The sequence below is a fragment of the Biomphalaria glabrata genome, chromosome 6 (assembly GCF_947242115.1).
Source record: "Biomphalaria glabrata chromosome 6, xgBioGlab47.1, whole genome shotgun sequence".
Taxonomy (NCBI): Eukaryota; Metazoa; Mollusca; class Gastropoda; family Planorbidae; genus Biomphalaria; species Biomphalaria glabrata.
In genome coordinates, this window is record NC_074716.1 from 34,589,069 (window position 1) to 34,603,517 (window position 14,449).

The following is a 14,449-nucleotide window of genomic DNA, read 5'->3' on the forward strand; positions in this document are numbered from 1 at the left end:
TCTCAGTTCAGAAATGTTGCCTTTGGATTTATGTCTAAGAGACAGACGGCCACTCATTGTCATAGATTTGACCTTTGCACAGATCAAAGACCAGTCTAATGTCTGTGAGCAGGTCAGGCAGGCGCGAGTGGGAGGACCTATTCTCTTCTGCTCAACATTAAATTATTTAACAGTAGGCAGATGTTAGCGCTACTGGGTGGGCTCAATCTGTGCACCTCGGTATGGTGACCAAGGGGCTAGAGCAGTGATTCCCAAACTTTTTTGTCTCGTAGACCCCCTGTCATGTTTTCTGGTTTTCGGTAGACCCCCTACTCAACTTGCAAATTTTTGCAAATTCATCAACATTATTTTTAAACAAATTTCTAACTGTAGTGCGTTGAAGAGTGAAATAGTAATTTAAAACTACACAACTACGGATATAATGTTTTATACACAAATCTGTTTTTCTATTAATTAGTCTTTCTAACATTAAATATTAATTAATTAATTAATTAATATGCTTTAAGTAAAAGTATCATTGTAAAAGGTTTCGCAAAGAGCAGTTTCTCGTGTATTTCTTGATCTCTCACGTGTGGCTCAAATATTAAATCTGCGGAACTGTTTTCATTAACAGGAGAGGGGCAAAGGCGAGTAACTGGAGCCTAAACCAGGTCTCGTGGGTCAACCTTAAGGAAATATAAGGAGACGGCACCATTACCGCCATGTATCCCTGGGCCGTCCCCTCTTCTTCTTTCCTTGTGGTTTCCAGGCTAGGGCTTGCCATGTTATTGATGCATGCTGGCGAAGGGTGTGACCTATCCATTTCCAGCGTCTCTGAAGGATATCTACTTCAATGGGCTGCTGCTTTGTTCTTTGCCACTGTTCCTCATTCGAGATCTTGTCTGGCCAGCGGATTATAAGAATCTTCCTCAGGCAGCTATTGATGAATACCTGGATTTTTTTTTTCATGGTGGTGATGGTGGTTCTCCAGGTCTCTTCTCCATAAAGTAGTATCGGCTTAACAATGGTGTTACATAGCCTAATCTTGGTGGTGGTGCCTTTTTCCCTAGATCCCCAGGTGTTCTTCAGCTAATGGAAGGCTGCTTGAGCTTTACAATAGCACCGCGATTTGGAAGCAGATGCCAAGCAGATGGGCAAGACGTGGAGACAGTTGGAGAGTCTCGCCCAGAACCGAGATGCCTGGAAAAAGCTGGTTGATGGCCTATGCCCAGAAAGGACCACAGGCATAGATGAGATGAGATGAGATAAGATGGTGACCTTAGACAGTTTGTAGCACACAGCACTACACCTTGTCTGACCAAACTGTATTTATATCTTTTGCAAAGATTTACATAAGAAGGTTTTAATTTTATAACTCATGCCACCGAAGCGACCTTAAACTGTATTGTCGCTTAAAGAAATTCTTTTAATAGTAACAGATGTAGGTCTTTGTAAAAAGGTAATAACAATTATCGACCTTTGCTTTTTTCCGTATTTTGCTATAAGTAAAGACATCTTGAAAGACACTCACAAAACAAAATCATCTCTATATGATGTCGAACAGAGATTTTGTGGGTCTATTCTGAACTTTGAGTGTTCGGAAGTTGTTCAAATCTTAATTTTGTCAGGGTGGCATTGTCTCAGATGATCCTCCAGCGTAACTGGTTTCATATCGTTATAAAAGTCATTTAGGCAACTGTTGTTTGACAAGGAAGGAATGAATCCCAATTTTAAATAATTAACGCTGTACAGTCTACATTTCTTTTTTTTTTTAAATATTAGTTACATGTAGACAAAATTAAGCTATTTAAATAAGTATTGAAATTGAATACAAGAATGTTTCGTTTCAATAGCAGGATAAATATTGAAAGGATTAACTCGGGTACAAATCATATATTAGTGTATGAAATAATTACATTAATGGAATATGAAAATTCAGTTACGACCTGCTTAAATGAAATCTATTACCGTAGACCCCCGTGGACATCTCATAGACCCCCAATTTATTTTTTTACTTTCGTGGACCCCTTGGAGGTCTTCGTAGACCCCTGGGGGTCTATATGGACCACTTTGGGAATCACTGGGCTAGAGTCACCTAAGTAACCAGACAACTAACTATACTAACTTAACTAAATGAAAACAAGATAACAAACTTTAGTTTACGATAAATAAAACAAAAAGAAACTTTATTTACATACAAAAATAAATCAATAATAAAATATAATATATACACTAACTGTTACATTTATATGTGTATTTATGTTTATGTATGTTGTGTGTGTGTGTTTGTTTTCTTGTAGTCTCCCTTGTTCTATTGTTCAGTATGTTCACGATTTCACGGTTTACTCTGAAGTGTGTCAGTAGTGTGTATTCACTGTGTAGTAGTCTCTGCTGGTTGTTCTCTCTTTGTTTCATGTTAATAAAATTGGAGTGTAACTTTAAACATCAGTATTGTTAGTGTATTGTGATAATATAACATGGTGGCAGCTTTCTAAAAGTTCTAAAATGGAAACTGTAAGTAAAACTAACTTTAAACCAAGAATTAACCCTCCACCTCCTTTAAATGTGAAAAAAGGGTGTGAGGAATGGAAGCTTTTCAAGCAAATGTGGCTGAACTATTGTACTATAGAAATAATAAACGATATAGATGAAGAGTATGCCAAAGCACTGTTCTTGCACACTGTCGGCCCAGAGGCATTGGTAGTATACAACATTATCACCTTTAAACCAAAGCACAATGTTCAAGACATAATATGTGCATTTGATGAGCACTTCATAGGTTTAAAAAATGAAACTTATGAAAGATATGTTTTTAACAACAGACAGCAGAAGCCACAAGAAACCGTCGAGGAATACTTACTAGCTCTACGGACACTCACTAAAACATGCAATTTTTGCGACCACATGGAAGAGTCATTAATAAGAGACCGAATGGTAGTTGGCATCAGAGACACAAGGACAAAGAAAGAACTCTTACAAGAACATAAACTAACACTCAAGACTTGTATAGAAATCTGCAAGGCAAATGAAGCTGCTGACTTGCAACTAAAGGTACTAGAGACAGGTACATCTGATTCATCACCACCTCAGGATGAGGCGTTCGCTGTTTCGTCTCGCCAAAAATATTCTACAACAAAATGCTGCTCATAAACAGCGCACATGTAAATTTTGTGGACAAAATCACCCATTTAAAAAGGAACTGTGTCCTGCTTGGGGTAAAACTTGTAATATCTGTAAACAAAAAAATCATTTCGGCATTTAATGCAACCAAAAGAAACTGCAATGTGTACAGGAGGACAGTGATGATTGTTATTCATTATCTTCTAATGATGAGGCTGTGCTTGTTGTACAAGGTGGACCAAACAATAAGATCATAAAAGCTGAAATGATCATAGCTGGTGAGAAGATTGTATGTCAGATTGACTCGGGTGCCAGCGTTAATGTCATCCCTAAGAAGCTTATTAAATCTGCACAAATCTGTCCCACTCAAAGCAAGCTACGTGTGTATGACGGTATCACACTCATACCTATTGGAAAGGTACAACTCTTACTACAAAATCCAAGGACCAACAAAAGATATCGTGTTGATTTCGTGGTTGTAAAAGATGACTTAACTCCCCTGTTAGGGAAGAAAACGTCAGAAAAAATGGGACTAATTACAATAAACTATCATACTTTTGAAAGTGTTGATAAGGTTGAAAGTGTTGATAAGGTTGAAAGTGTTGATAAGGTTGAAAGTGTTAAGCCTCTACCAAGGTTATCGACAAAAATAGTTGAACAGTTCTCTGATGTATTTGATGATCAGCAGGGTGAAGGGTTAGGGTTACCTGGTGTTGTACACTTAGAAGTGAATCCTGACATAACACCAGTGACATGTCCATCTGGTCGTGTAGCTATGCAGGCTAAAGTAAAGTCTGAGTTAGAACTGCTAACAGAAAAAGAAATCATTGAGCCTGTTGATAAACTGACTGGGTCAGTCGAATGGTGATTGGAAACTCCGTATCTGTTTAGATCCTCGTCCTCTCAACAAGGCACTTCAAAGAGAACGTTTTCCCCTTCCAGTAATGGAAGACTTGCTTCCTAGATTATCAAACGCAAAAATGTTTTCAAAACTGGACCTTGCAAATGCCTATTGGCATGTGCATCTGGATGAAGCATCGAGTTTGCTCACAACTTTTCAGACACCCTTTGGACGCTACAAGTGGAGAAGATTACCATTTGGAACATCTGTGAGCTCAGAACTGTTTCAGAAACATTTAAATGCTGCTCTTGAAGTTGTGATTGGTGTAGCTGATGATATTATAGTTTATGGTTCCGGAGACACATGGGAAACAGCTTCCCATGACCATGACAAGAATATTACAGCATTATTTGAGAGATGTCGCTCTGTGGGAATTAAACTGAACAAAGAAAAAGCTGAGATTAAAATGAAAGAAATTACATTTCTGGGACATCTAATTACAAGTGATGGTTTAAAGATTGATCCTGAAAAGGTAAAAGCTGTTAAAGAAATGAACAAACCAACATACGTCGAGGAAGTTCTGCGCTTTTGTGGGTTTGTGAACTATTTTGCTAAATTCCTACCCAAACTATCCGACGTCATTGAACCAATTCGGCAGCTACTTCATACAGACATGGTCGAGAAAACATGACAGTGCATTTTGTGACATACAATCTATGGTGACTCAGTGCATTCTGTGACATACAATCTATGATGACTCAGTGCATTCTGTGACATACAATCTATGGTGACTCAGTGCATTCTGTGACATACAATCTATGATGACTCAAGCTCCTGTGCTAGCATCCTACAATCCACTTAAAAAATTGACCATACAGTGTGATTCCAGTCAAAATGGCCTTGGCGCTGTCTTAATGCAGGAAAGTAAACCCATAGCTTACGCAAGTCGATCTTTGACTGATACTGAAACTAGATATGCACAGATCGAGAAAGAAATGCTAGCAATTGTATTTGCTCTGGATAAGTTCCACCAATACACATTTGGTCGACATATAACCATTGAAAGTGACCACAAACCTCTTGAAGCAATAATGGCTAAACCTCTCTCAGCTGCTCCTCGAAGATTGCAGGGAATGATGTTGCGTATACAAAACTATGACATAACTGTGATTTATAAAAAGGGAAAAGAAATGTATCTGGCCGATACACTTTCAAGAGCTCATATCAAGTCATCAGCAAACAGTCAAGGGGAGTTTGAGCTCATAAATATGGCCAGTTTCCTAGCAATTGGGGAAGAAAGACTACAGAAACTAAGGGAAGGAACCGAGATAATCAAGGTTGGCCAGAAGGCAAGCATCTTCTACCATATCAACTAACGCCTTATTATAATTTCAGAGACGAAATGTCAGTTCAAGAGGGGCTTATATTCAAAGGTGAAAGAGTAGTAGTGCCCAAGTCACTACGACTAAAAATGAAAAGAGAAGTTCACTCTACACACTCAGGCATTGAAGGATGTCTAAAAAGAGCTCGTGAGAGTTTATTCTGGCCAGGAATGACTGGTGACATAAAGCATTATATTTCAACTTGTGAAATATGTCAAGCTTTTCAACCCAATCAACAGAAAGAGACTTTAATGAATCATGAAGTTCCCACACCCCTGGGAAAAGGTTGGTGTTGATCTATTCACACTTGACGGCAAAGACTATCTTGTGTGTGTGGACTACTACAGTAACTTCTGTGAAGTTGATCGCCTAGAGAACACTAGTTCAGAAACTGTCATAAGAAAACTTAAAGCCCATTTCGCTAGATATGGCATCCCATCTACAGTGGTCTCTGACAATGGACCTCAACTATCTTCGGACAGCTTCGCAAAATTTGCCAATGATTGGAGTTTCAACCATTTGACGAGCAGTCCCCACTATCCCAGATCAAATGGGAAAGCTGAATCAGCAGTGAAGACTGTAAAGACATTATTTCTTAAAAATAAAGATCAGTTCGTGGCTTTACTTAATCATAGAAGCACCCCGAATAAAACTGGTACTAGCCCATCACAGGCATTTTTCAACAGAAGAATCAGAACCTTGCTGCCTATAGCTAAAAGCCTGTTGAAACCTCAAGTTCTGGATCCTCAGAAACATAGAAAAGCGCTGAAAGAAAACCAGAGGAGATCGGCGATTTACTACAACTCCCATGCTAAAGATTTACCTCCCCTTGCTAAGGGTGAAGAGGTGAGACTAAAGTCAAGGTCGCGTGGCCACGAGCTATAACTCGTCAGTTACAGCAACGGTCGTATGAAGTTGAATCGGGCGGAGGAGTTTATCGCCGAAATAGACTTCACTTACGAAGAATCCCACTGCCAGCTGAAACGAATGCGCTCACACCAACAGGTACGACCGAGCCCGACAATCCCGCACCTGTGGATGCACCCAGCACAGATGAAAGTACTGCTCAGAGACCTGAGAGCCATATAGAAGACAGGTCTCATAGGTCGACAACCTATACAACTAGGTCAGGCCGACTGGTCAAATCCACAAGAACCAGTGACTATGTATATAACTAACCTCAAACACCGGAGAATGTTACATTTATATGTGTATTTATGTTTATGTATGTTGTGTGTGTGTTTGTTTGTTTTCTTGTAGTCTCCCTTGTTTTATTGTTCAGTATGTTCACGATTTCACGGTTTACTCTGAAGTGTGTCAGTAGTGTGTAGTCACTGTGTATTAGTCTCTGCTGGTTGTTCTCTCTCTGTTTCATGTTAATAAAATTGGAGTGTAACTTTAAACATCAGTATTGTTAAGTGTATTGTGATAATATAACACTAACTTGACTAATCACTACTACTGAACCCATCAACTAACTAAAACCCTCTAAATCTACACCACTACAAACACTAACAAACTAACCAAACCACTAATAAGGCAACACTACAGAAACAAAATAACACTAGCTTCCCTAGAATTAGATCTAGAATAGATCTACAGAAACAATAACAAAACTATCAATAGCAGAAACAAAATAACACTAGATTCCCTAGAATTAGAATAGATCTACAACAGCAGTTATAAGCAGCAGCTATTTCAGCAGAGTAATTGCAGCAGCTAAAAGCAGTAACAATAGCCTGCAATACATAAATGCAAAACTATATTATATTCTATTAGGACTGATGGACGCCGCCATCTTCAATACAGCATGTTGGGAACAGCTGTCAACTCTTTTGAAAAATATTCCAAAAAACTAAATTAAGATATATCTAGCATATTTACACAGTGTGACATAGATCTAGTAAAAGAAAATATAAAATATTTGTACACTTACAGGCCGTCCCAGGTACAGGAATAAAAATATAATTAGACGATAGACCACAAAGATCTTCAGCTGTCACACAGACAGATATGGTACTGACCACTGGTCAAATGTACACTCAACTGTTTTAAGACAGCATGTAGTACATCACTTTTATACTATCCCGCACTAATCTATATAAATATGCGGAAGTACAATTATAAAATCTGACACTAACCTATAAAAAGAAAATATATAAAAATAGCTCTAACCTATACAACAAAAATACATTTTAAAAATAGCTAAAATTGCATATAAAACTAGCTCTGGGAGCGCAAGCTCACATGTCTTTAAGAGTTTTCAGAACAAGTTCTTCATAATGTTTCATCAGGTTTCAAAATTTAAAGTAACCAATGAACGACTCTTATTTTGAAAAATATCAACATCCAATTAATGAACTATTAGGGATAGGGATACTTGTTCATCTAGGGTGGAATCAAGCATCAGAGAAAAGTAATAAACTTGCTTGACTTTCCCAACAATTGATTCTCTAACTTTATAAAGTTTATGAACTCATTTTGAATTTCTGGTTACAAATAATGTGTCTTTCCGTTTTCGATTCTATGTATGTGCTGTTTCGTAACTTCATCAAATTCTGCAAGAAATTTCAAAGATGCTAGGAAGTTTCCAGGATTGGGGGAATTCAGTGTTTCGTTGTGACCACGAAAGCTTGAGTTTGTTTTTGCAAAGTACTTAACAGCTGCTGCTACACGCTTCAGAATATCTCTCCAATACTGCTGATTTTTCAAAATTTGCGCATGAAACATGTGACAGTTCATCTGGTTCTGCCTTAAGCTTTTGTTCTTCTAACTTCTTCAAAAAAGCTTGTCTGTGATGGACTCCTTCTTCATGTTCTTTCAGTCTCTCGTGTTTCTTCCATTTGGTGAAACCAACTCCAGGTTTGCTCAATGCACTAGAAACAGAAAACACTCCGCATGCAAAACAAAACAGACATCCCAAGTTTGGAGAGAAGAGGAGCCAAGATCGGATGCTAATTTCTCCTGTTGGAAGCTTTCTAGTAAACCATGATGTCAAACTTCTTGATTTCCTCAGATAAAATTCCAGACTTTGCACTTAATTACAGCTTCTTCCACTCCTGGAGAAAGTGATTTTGGAAGACCATCACTTGACTCATCATTTGTATCACTTACTGCTGTTTTCTCTGACTGTGGTAAAAGGTATTCCCCTGGAGTCTCTTCAGTCTTCAGCACTACTTCTCTCATCAAGAGACATATTCACTTCTTCGACTGCTGTATCTTTGTATCAATCTGAATAGTGATACTTTTCTTCGAAACGTTCATGGTCTCCTTTGTTTTCAGTGCTCTTATCAGGTTTCTTCTTAAATGACAAAGATGATGAAATAAATTAACCTTTATACCAAGTTACTTCCTGAGAGTAACACGGCACTAGTCAGCGCTGTGGAAGTTACACCTTGAAATTGAGAGTAACCCCGCACAAAAGGTGTTAATATTCTATGTGGATTAGTTCTGCTGTTATTTTCAATCAGGTAATTCAGGCAATTCCGCTTCCAATATTTAGCATCCAGATTTATGAATTGACAGACGTTGCAAACTGTTCACAATGACTGGTTTACGTGATTTTCAAGACGAGTTTCTATTTTACAAACCTTATATTACGTTAGAGATGTATGTCTAATAAAGTCGGTTCATTTGGGAAACTCTAAGATCTCTTGGAAGAAAATGCGTGGTGTCTGCACAGATGGTGCTTCGAGTTTGCTTAGATGTCAGTTTTTATTCCAACGTCTGTTTCTGAATGAGTCACCAAAAGTCATTGAAACTCACTGTAGGATGCAGCTGAAAATTATTTATTTTCAATGTTAGTTCCACAATTCTGAATCAAGTGCTTGCTGACATCTCCCGTTCTATCTGAGATTGGTTTGCGCCTTCTTTCCATTTCCAACCACATATCATTGCGAAACAGTTTGCTAGCTATATCCAGAAATAGACTGAATGATAGACTGAACAATAGACTGAATGATAGACTGAACGTGTGATGTTGCTTGTTCAGGCTGTCTTAAAGTCAACTATGGATGACTGTTGGATTTCAACCAATTACTCTGCAAGCGTTTGGGTGTAATTGTTCGGGTGTATTCCGTGTAGTTGAACAACAAGCCAGATAAACAATAAACATCTGTTTTAACTAGTGAAGAGATGTAGTCAACACTGATGAACAACTTCACATATATTTATTCTAATAAAAGGCCACAGTAGAAGTCTCTGTCACTAAACACGTCGTTACCCTGGAGTATTCTATCGCTAACTGATTTTCCGGTCTCTAACCCAACATATCCCAAACGTCACTAGTCCCGTTCAATATGCGTCTTCTATGGTGCGTCGCTACATAACTAATCTATAAATAAGGTGTCTAACAAACGATAGACTGAACAATAGACTGAATGATAGACTGAACGATAGACTGAACGATAGACTGAATGATAGACTGAACAATAGACTGAACGATAGATCGTTGTGAGTCTGTCCCTAGAACTGCTGAATCAGAAACACTCTCAACATTTGTAATGACATTGGCATGTATGCAAATACTGTTGCAACAATATTTTTGTAGCAATATAGTTAACTCACCGTATCAACGACTGCAGGCTTAACGTTTTACATGCCTAGTAATACATTTCAAATTGAATTATGCAACATGAATTTAATAAACATCATACAGAAAAGTAAATAAATGAAAGTTATAACAGTAATTTTTTTTAGTAATTTAAGCAAATTTTTTTATACAATGACATAAATCATAAATTTAAAATTTGATTATGATTTTATAACGTTAGCAAAATCACATTAAGGGCCCACTTAGGACTAAGGCCGAAACAAATTTAATGATAGGGGGTCGCCGCCTAGTGGAGAATCGTATTAGGGTGTCGCCGAGCTAAAAAGGTTGAGAACCGCTGCTCTATACTGTCCATGCCGCGTTTGCAAGGACATCGCTGTTTGTAGTGCTGTTTTGCCACCGTATGTCCATGGTGGAGCGCAAGCATCTTTGGTGAAAGCGTTCAAGTAGTCTTAGTTGCTTTCTGTAAAGTACCCATGTCTCAGATCCATATAGAAGGGTTGAGAGAATCACTGCTTGCTTATTTTTGTAGGCAGGCGGAGCGATCTATTCTGCCAAACTCTCGCCCGGAGGCGTCCAAAAGCACTACTGGCCCATGCCAGACGGTTATCAACTTTTCTATGCTTCCTAGATATGTGAAGTGGTCTACCACGTTAAGGGGCTGTCCATTTACGGTGATCTTTGGGGTTGAGTAGATTTTATTTAATAAATAGATATATATTCTAGAGTATTTAGAGGTAGATCTATACTGATTCTATAGTTACAATTCGATTTCAACTTGAATATTTATGATTATATAGATTACAGATTATAACTAGAGTTTATAGATCTATAGGTCTAACTATTATGATAATGGCTATGGCAAGTTCATTCATATATTCACATGCGATTTTTTTTTATAAGCTTAGCATTGTTTTGGACCATTGTCTCACAACGGCTGATAAGAGAAATCAGATATAAATATCAGGAGAAAACACGACCCCTTAACTCAAGAAGACATTAATAAATTAGAATAGACACAAAATAGACAGTGAGATTCATAACAAACGAATATTCATATTAGGGTTTGTTGCTGAACATAAAAATTATATATGTGTCAGACGCGAATAGCCCAATTTTCAGTAAAAGAAATTACAAAAGTCATTTCTCTATAGAAAAAGTTACGAAGGCTATATAAAATACAACCACAGACCTATATATACTACAACAAATATAGGTTTTTGATTGCTAGTTACGATTTATTTAGGTAGTTGCTGTTTTACTATTACATACCAAGTATTAGAGTTTAGAAAAACCCAGGTTTGTTTCTTGTGCAACGCTATTAGCTAACACCTCATATCATCTCTCCATTAGTATATTTAGATCTATAATCTAATTCTAGTATAGATCTATAGGCTATATAAAAATCGAATAGATCTAGTAATAGTATAGATTCTATAGCCTATGCTATGCCTATAGTCAGTTTTTATTAGAAAAAAGTCTAGATATTAATAAAGACTAAAGTTTTTTTAATTATTAGATTATTAGATATAGACATAAGACATAGATCTAATAATACTGTAATACGTTTACTATACTCTATACTTAATCTACTAAACTAGAGATCTTTCTATAGATCTATCTATAATCTAGATCTATACAATATTCATTATAATACTTCTACTTATAATGACTTATTTAATAAGTTAGTACTTAGACTTAGATCTATTATAGTTTATTAATAGAATTACTTTTCAATGCCTAGACCTAATAATAAAATGATGTCTATAATGACTGATTTTTTTTTTTTTATAATAATAGGCCTACTAAATCTAGATCTAGACTCTACTTAAATCTAGTCTAAAATAATGACTGTCCAAGACTCTAGATGATTGAGAAGTTCACATAGAGGTGTTTTTAATAATACGGCATGTCGGCTGAAAGTATATAAAGTGCTTTTTTTTTGTTGTAAAAATAAAAAAGAGGCTCCAGTACTCAGTGATAGATTGCCTAACTTTCAACTAATAATAAATTAACAATTAACGTTGAATTACAAGATAAGTACTCATTTTTCCCGACATTGATAAAAGGTGCCGGTACCCCGTACCGGTGCGTACCGTCACAAAAATATATGTATATCTTAATCTTCTTTCATTTAATTTTTTATTGCTACTTAATACATTGATACCGGATCGGTTTAAATAGGGCATAAGTATACAAGTAGGATTTCGAGCATTGGATAAATTTATTTGATAAGTACAAAGTTTTATGGAAGAGGCAATATATTAGTTGTTTGAAGTTTATAACTTCTTAAATTCAGGCTAAAAATATCGAAGCCCACATTTTTACACTCATTTCTAAACAATTAGAAGAGATGGACTGACTCATAGTGTAGCTTGTGTGCATCTGCAAAAACACAAACTCATTTAGACTTTCAAAACTATTAAAAGAAAAACTTAGTGATTATTTTTACTGTATAATTCTATTATTATTCCTTTTTAGAATTAGGATATAAACAAAAATTTGACTTTATCTAACAGAAAAAAAAATAAACTTACATTTATTTATACAGTTATTTCTAGTTACCTAGTAATATAAAATATATTGAACTAACACGTACATTCATCATAATGCAGCCATGCGATTTTTCGTTTATAAACATAGCATTATTTAGGACCAATATTTTACAAAGGCTGCTTGGAGAAATCAGGTATACCCATTAGGAGAAAAACGACCCCTTTACTCAAGAAAAATTTAAGAAACTAGAACAGACACAAAATAAACAGTGACATTCATAACAAAACAATATTCAAAATTGATTAGAGTAACACCTTTTTAAGTAATCATTAAAGTTTAAAATCACTACACTTTTTTTCAACAATTATTTTGTGTATGAAATTGTGTATCGGAAAATGCCGGGTACATGAAATAAGCTAGTCCTAAAAAAACAACATAGATCTTGGGTAAAATCCTCATCAAATAAAGTACTGTAAATGTGTAGTTTCACGCGCTAGTTTTAGGTATTTTCTTTTTATAGCCTCTATCGGGTTTGATCACAACTACCCGTATTTTTGTGCAGAATTTTTTTCTCTATCAGGTACACTTAAAATTATAGCATAATAATGTCAGTTTAATTTAAAAAGAGAACTGAAAAATACAAAGATATATAGGGAAAAAAGCGACTTCCGGCCCAATACTTTTTAATCAAAGAAACGAAACGGAATAGTCCAACAAACCCTATTGTTTACAGTAACACCTTTTAGAAACACTTTTTAAAAAATCATTAAAAGTTTTAAAATCACTACAATTTTTATTTCTACAATTATATTTGTGTGTGAAATTGTGTATCGGAAAATGCCGGGTACTTGAAATGAGTTAGCCCTGAAAAAAAATACACAGATCTGTGGAAAAAGGACTCATGGATGGCTGCCTGGTCGAGCGGTTTGCGCGCTGGAATTATCGTTCTGACTTTTCAATGGTCCCGGATTCAAACCCTGCCCGCTCCCATCCTCCGTCGTCCTGCGGGAGGTTTGGACTAGGTAAATTATCTGCAACCCTGAAGGACCATCCGAACCATGTCAAACATTTACCAAACAAACTCATCCAATAAAGTCCTGTCAATGTGTCGTGTCACACGCTTGGTTCAGGTCTTTTTTATGCCTCTCAGGTTTGATCCAAACTCCCCCCGTAGTTTTGTGCAGAATTTTTTCCTCTATCATGTACACTTAAATTCATCGGCTTATAATGTCAGTTTAATTTAAAAAGAGAACTGAAAAATGCATAAGATATATAAGGAAAAATGTAGGCCTACTTCGGGCTCAATTTACTAATTCTAGTTTTAAACCAAAGAAACGAAATGCAGCATAGCCCATTGACTAATTTTACATTTTTGCAAAAAATCGATGAAAATAGGTAATCAGCTTGCTGTATTGGTTCACTTAAATGAATTTCTATTAGGAAAAGTGGATTAAGTTGATAGCGGGAAAAAGGGGGGGGGGTTGGTTTGACACCATGAGGCTCTAACCGACCCTAATGACGCCACTATATATGTATATGTGTGTATTATGACACTTTCATGGGACCCGCGCTAATCCTGGGTGTAAATTACTAAATTAAGCCATTTTATAACTTATACGCCTGACAGATTTCTCTCGGCCTCCTGATTTACCAGAAGCTCCTGAAAATCTCCTGAAATTGCAAAATATAGGCTACGAAAAAGTCCTAGAAATCTCGGAAATTATTAAAATCTTTTGAAAACTCATGAAAATCGCCTTAAATATATTGACAAAAAGTATCATTTTGGAGTGTCATTCAATATGGAAAACGCCAATCCTACGCGCGATAAAAAAAAACAACAGGCATTATGCAATCCAGAGTTGCCTACAATAACGTTTTTTGTGTATTTTGTACGCAAATGGACTAGAAAATACGCGAATACGGTTTATCATCTGAAAATACGCATTTCCCTCTCTAAAGCAGAAAAAAAAGATTTATTTAAAAAAAAAAAACACCAAAAAAAAAAAAAAAAACAAGTAGTTCTTGCTAAGCATATATATAGATCAGTGCGTCAATGCCTGGAAATGGACTACCACGAGA

At 36.3% G+C, this 14,449-nt stretch overlaps 1 protein-coding gene across 1 annotated transcript; it reads left to right on the plus strand.

The window, feature by feature from the left end:
- Positions 1-5,580: 5,580 nt before the first annotated feature.
- LOC129926872 (uncharacterized protein K02A2.6-like) lies at positions 5,581-6,207 on the plus strand. The gene has a single exon (XM_056033341.1). It carries the CDS (start codon positions 5,581-5,583, stop codon positions 6,205-6,207), a length of 627 nt encoding a protein of 208 aa, XP_055889316.1.
- The last annotated feature ends 8,242 nt before the right edge of the window (positions 6,208-14,449 follow it).

Bases quoted from the DNA above. Each gene is read 5' to 3' on its own strand.
- LOC129926872 (XM_056033341.1), top strand. From the start codon at position 5,581: ATGAAGTTCCCACACCCCTGGGAAAAGGTTGGTGTTGATCTATTCACA.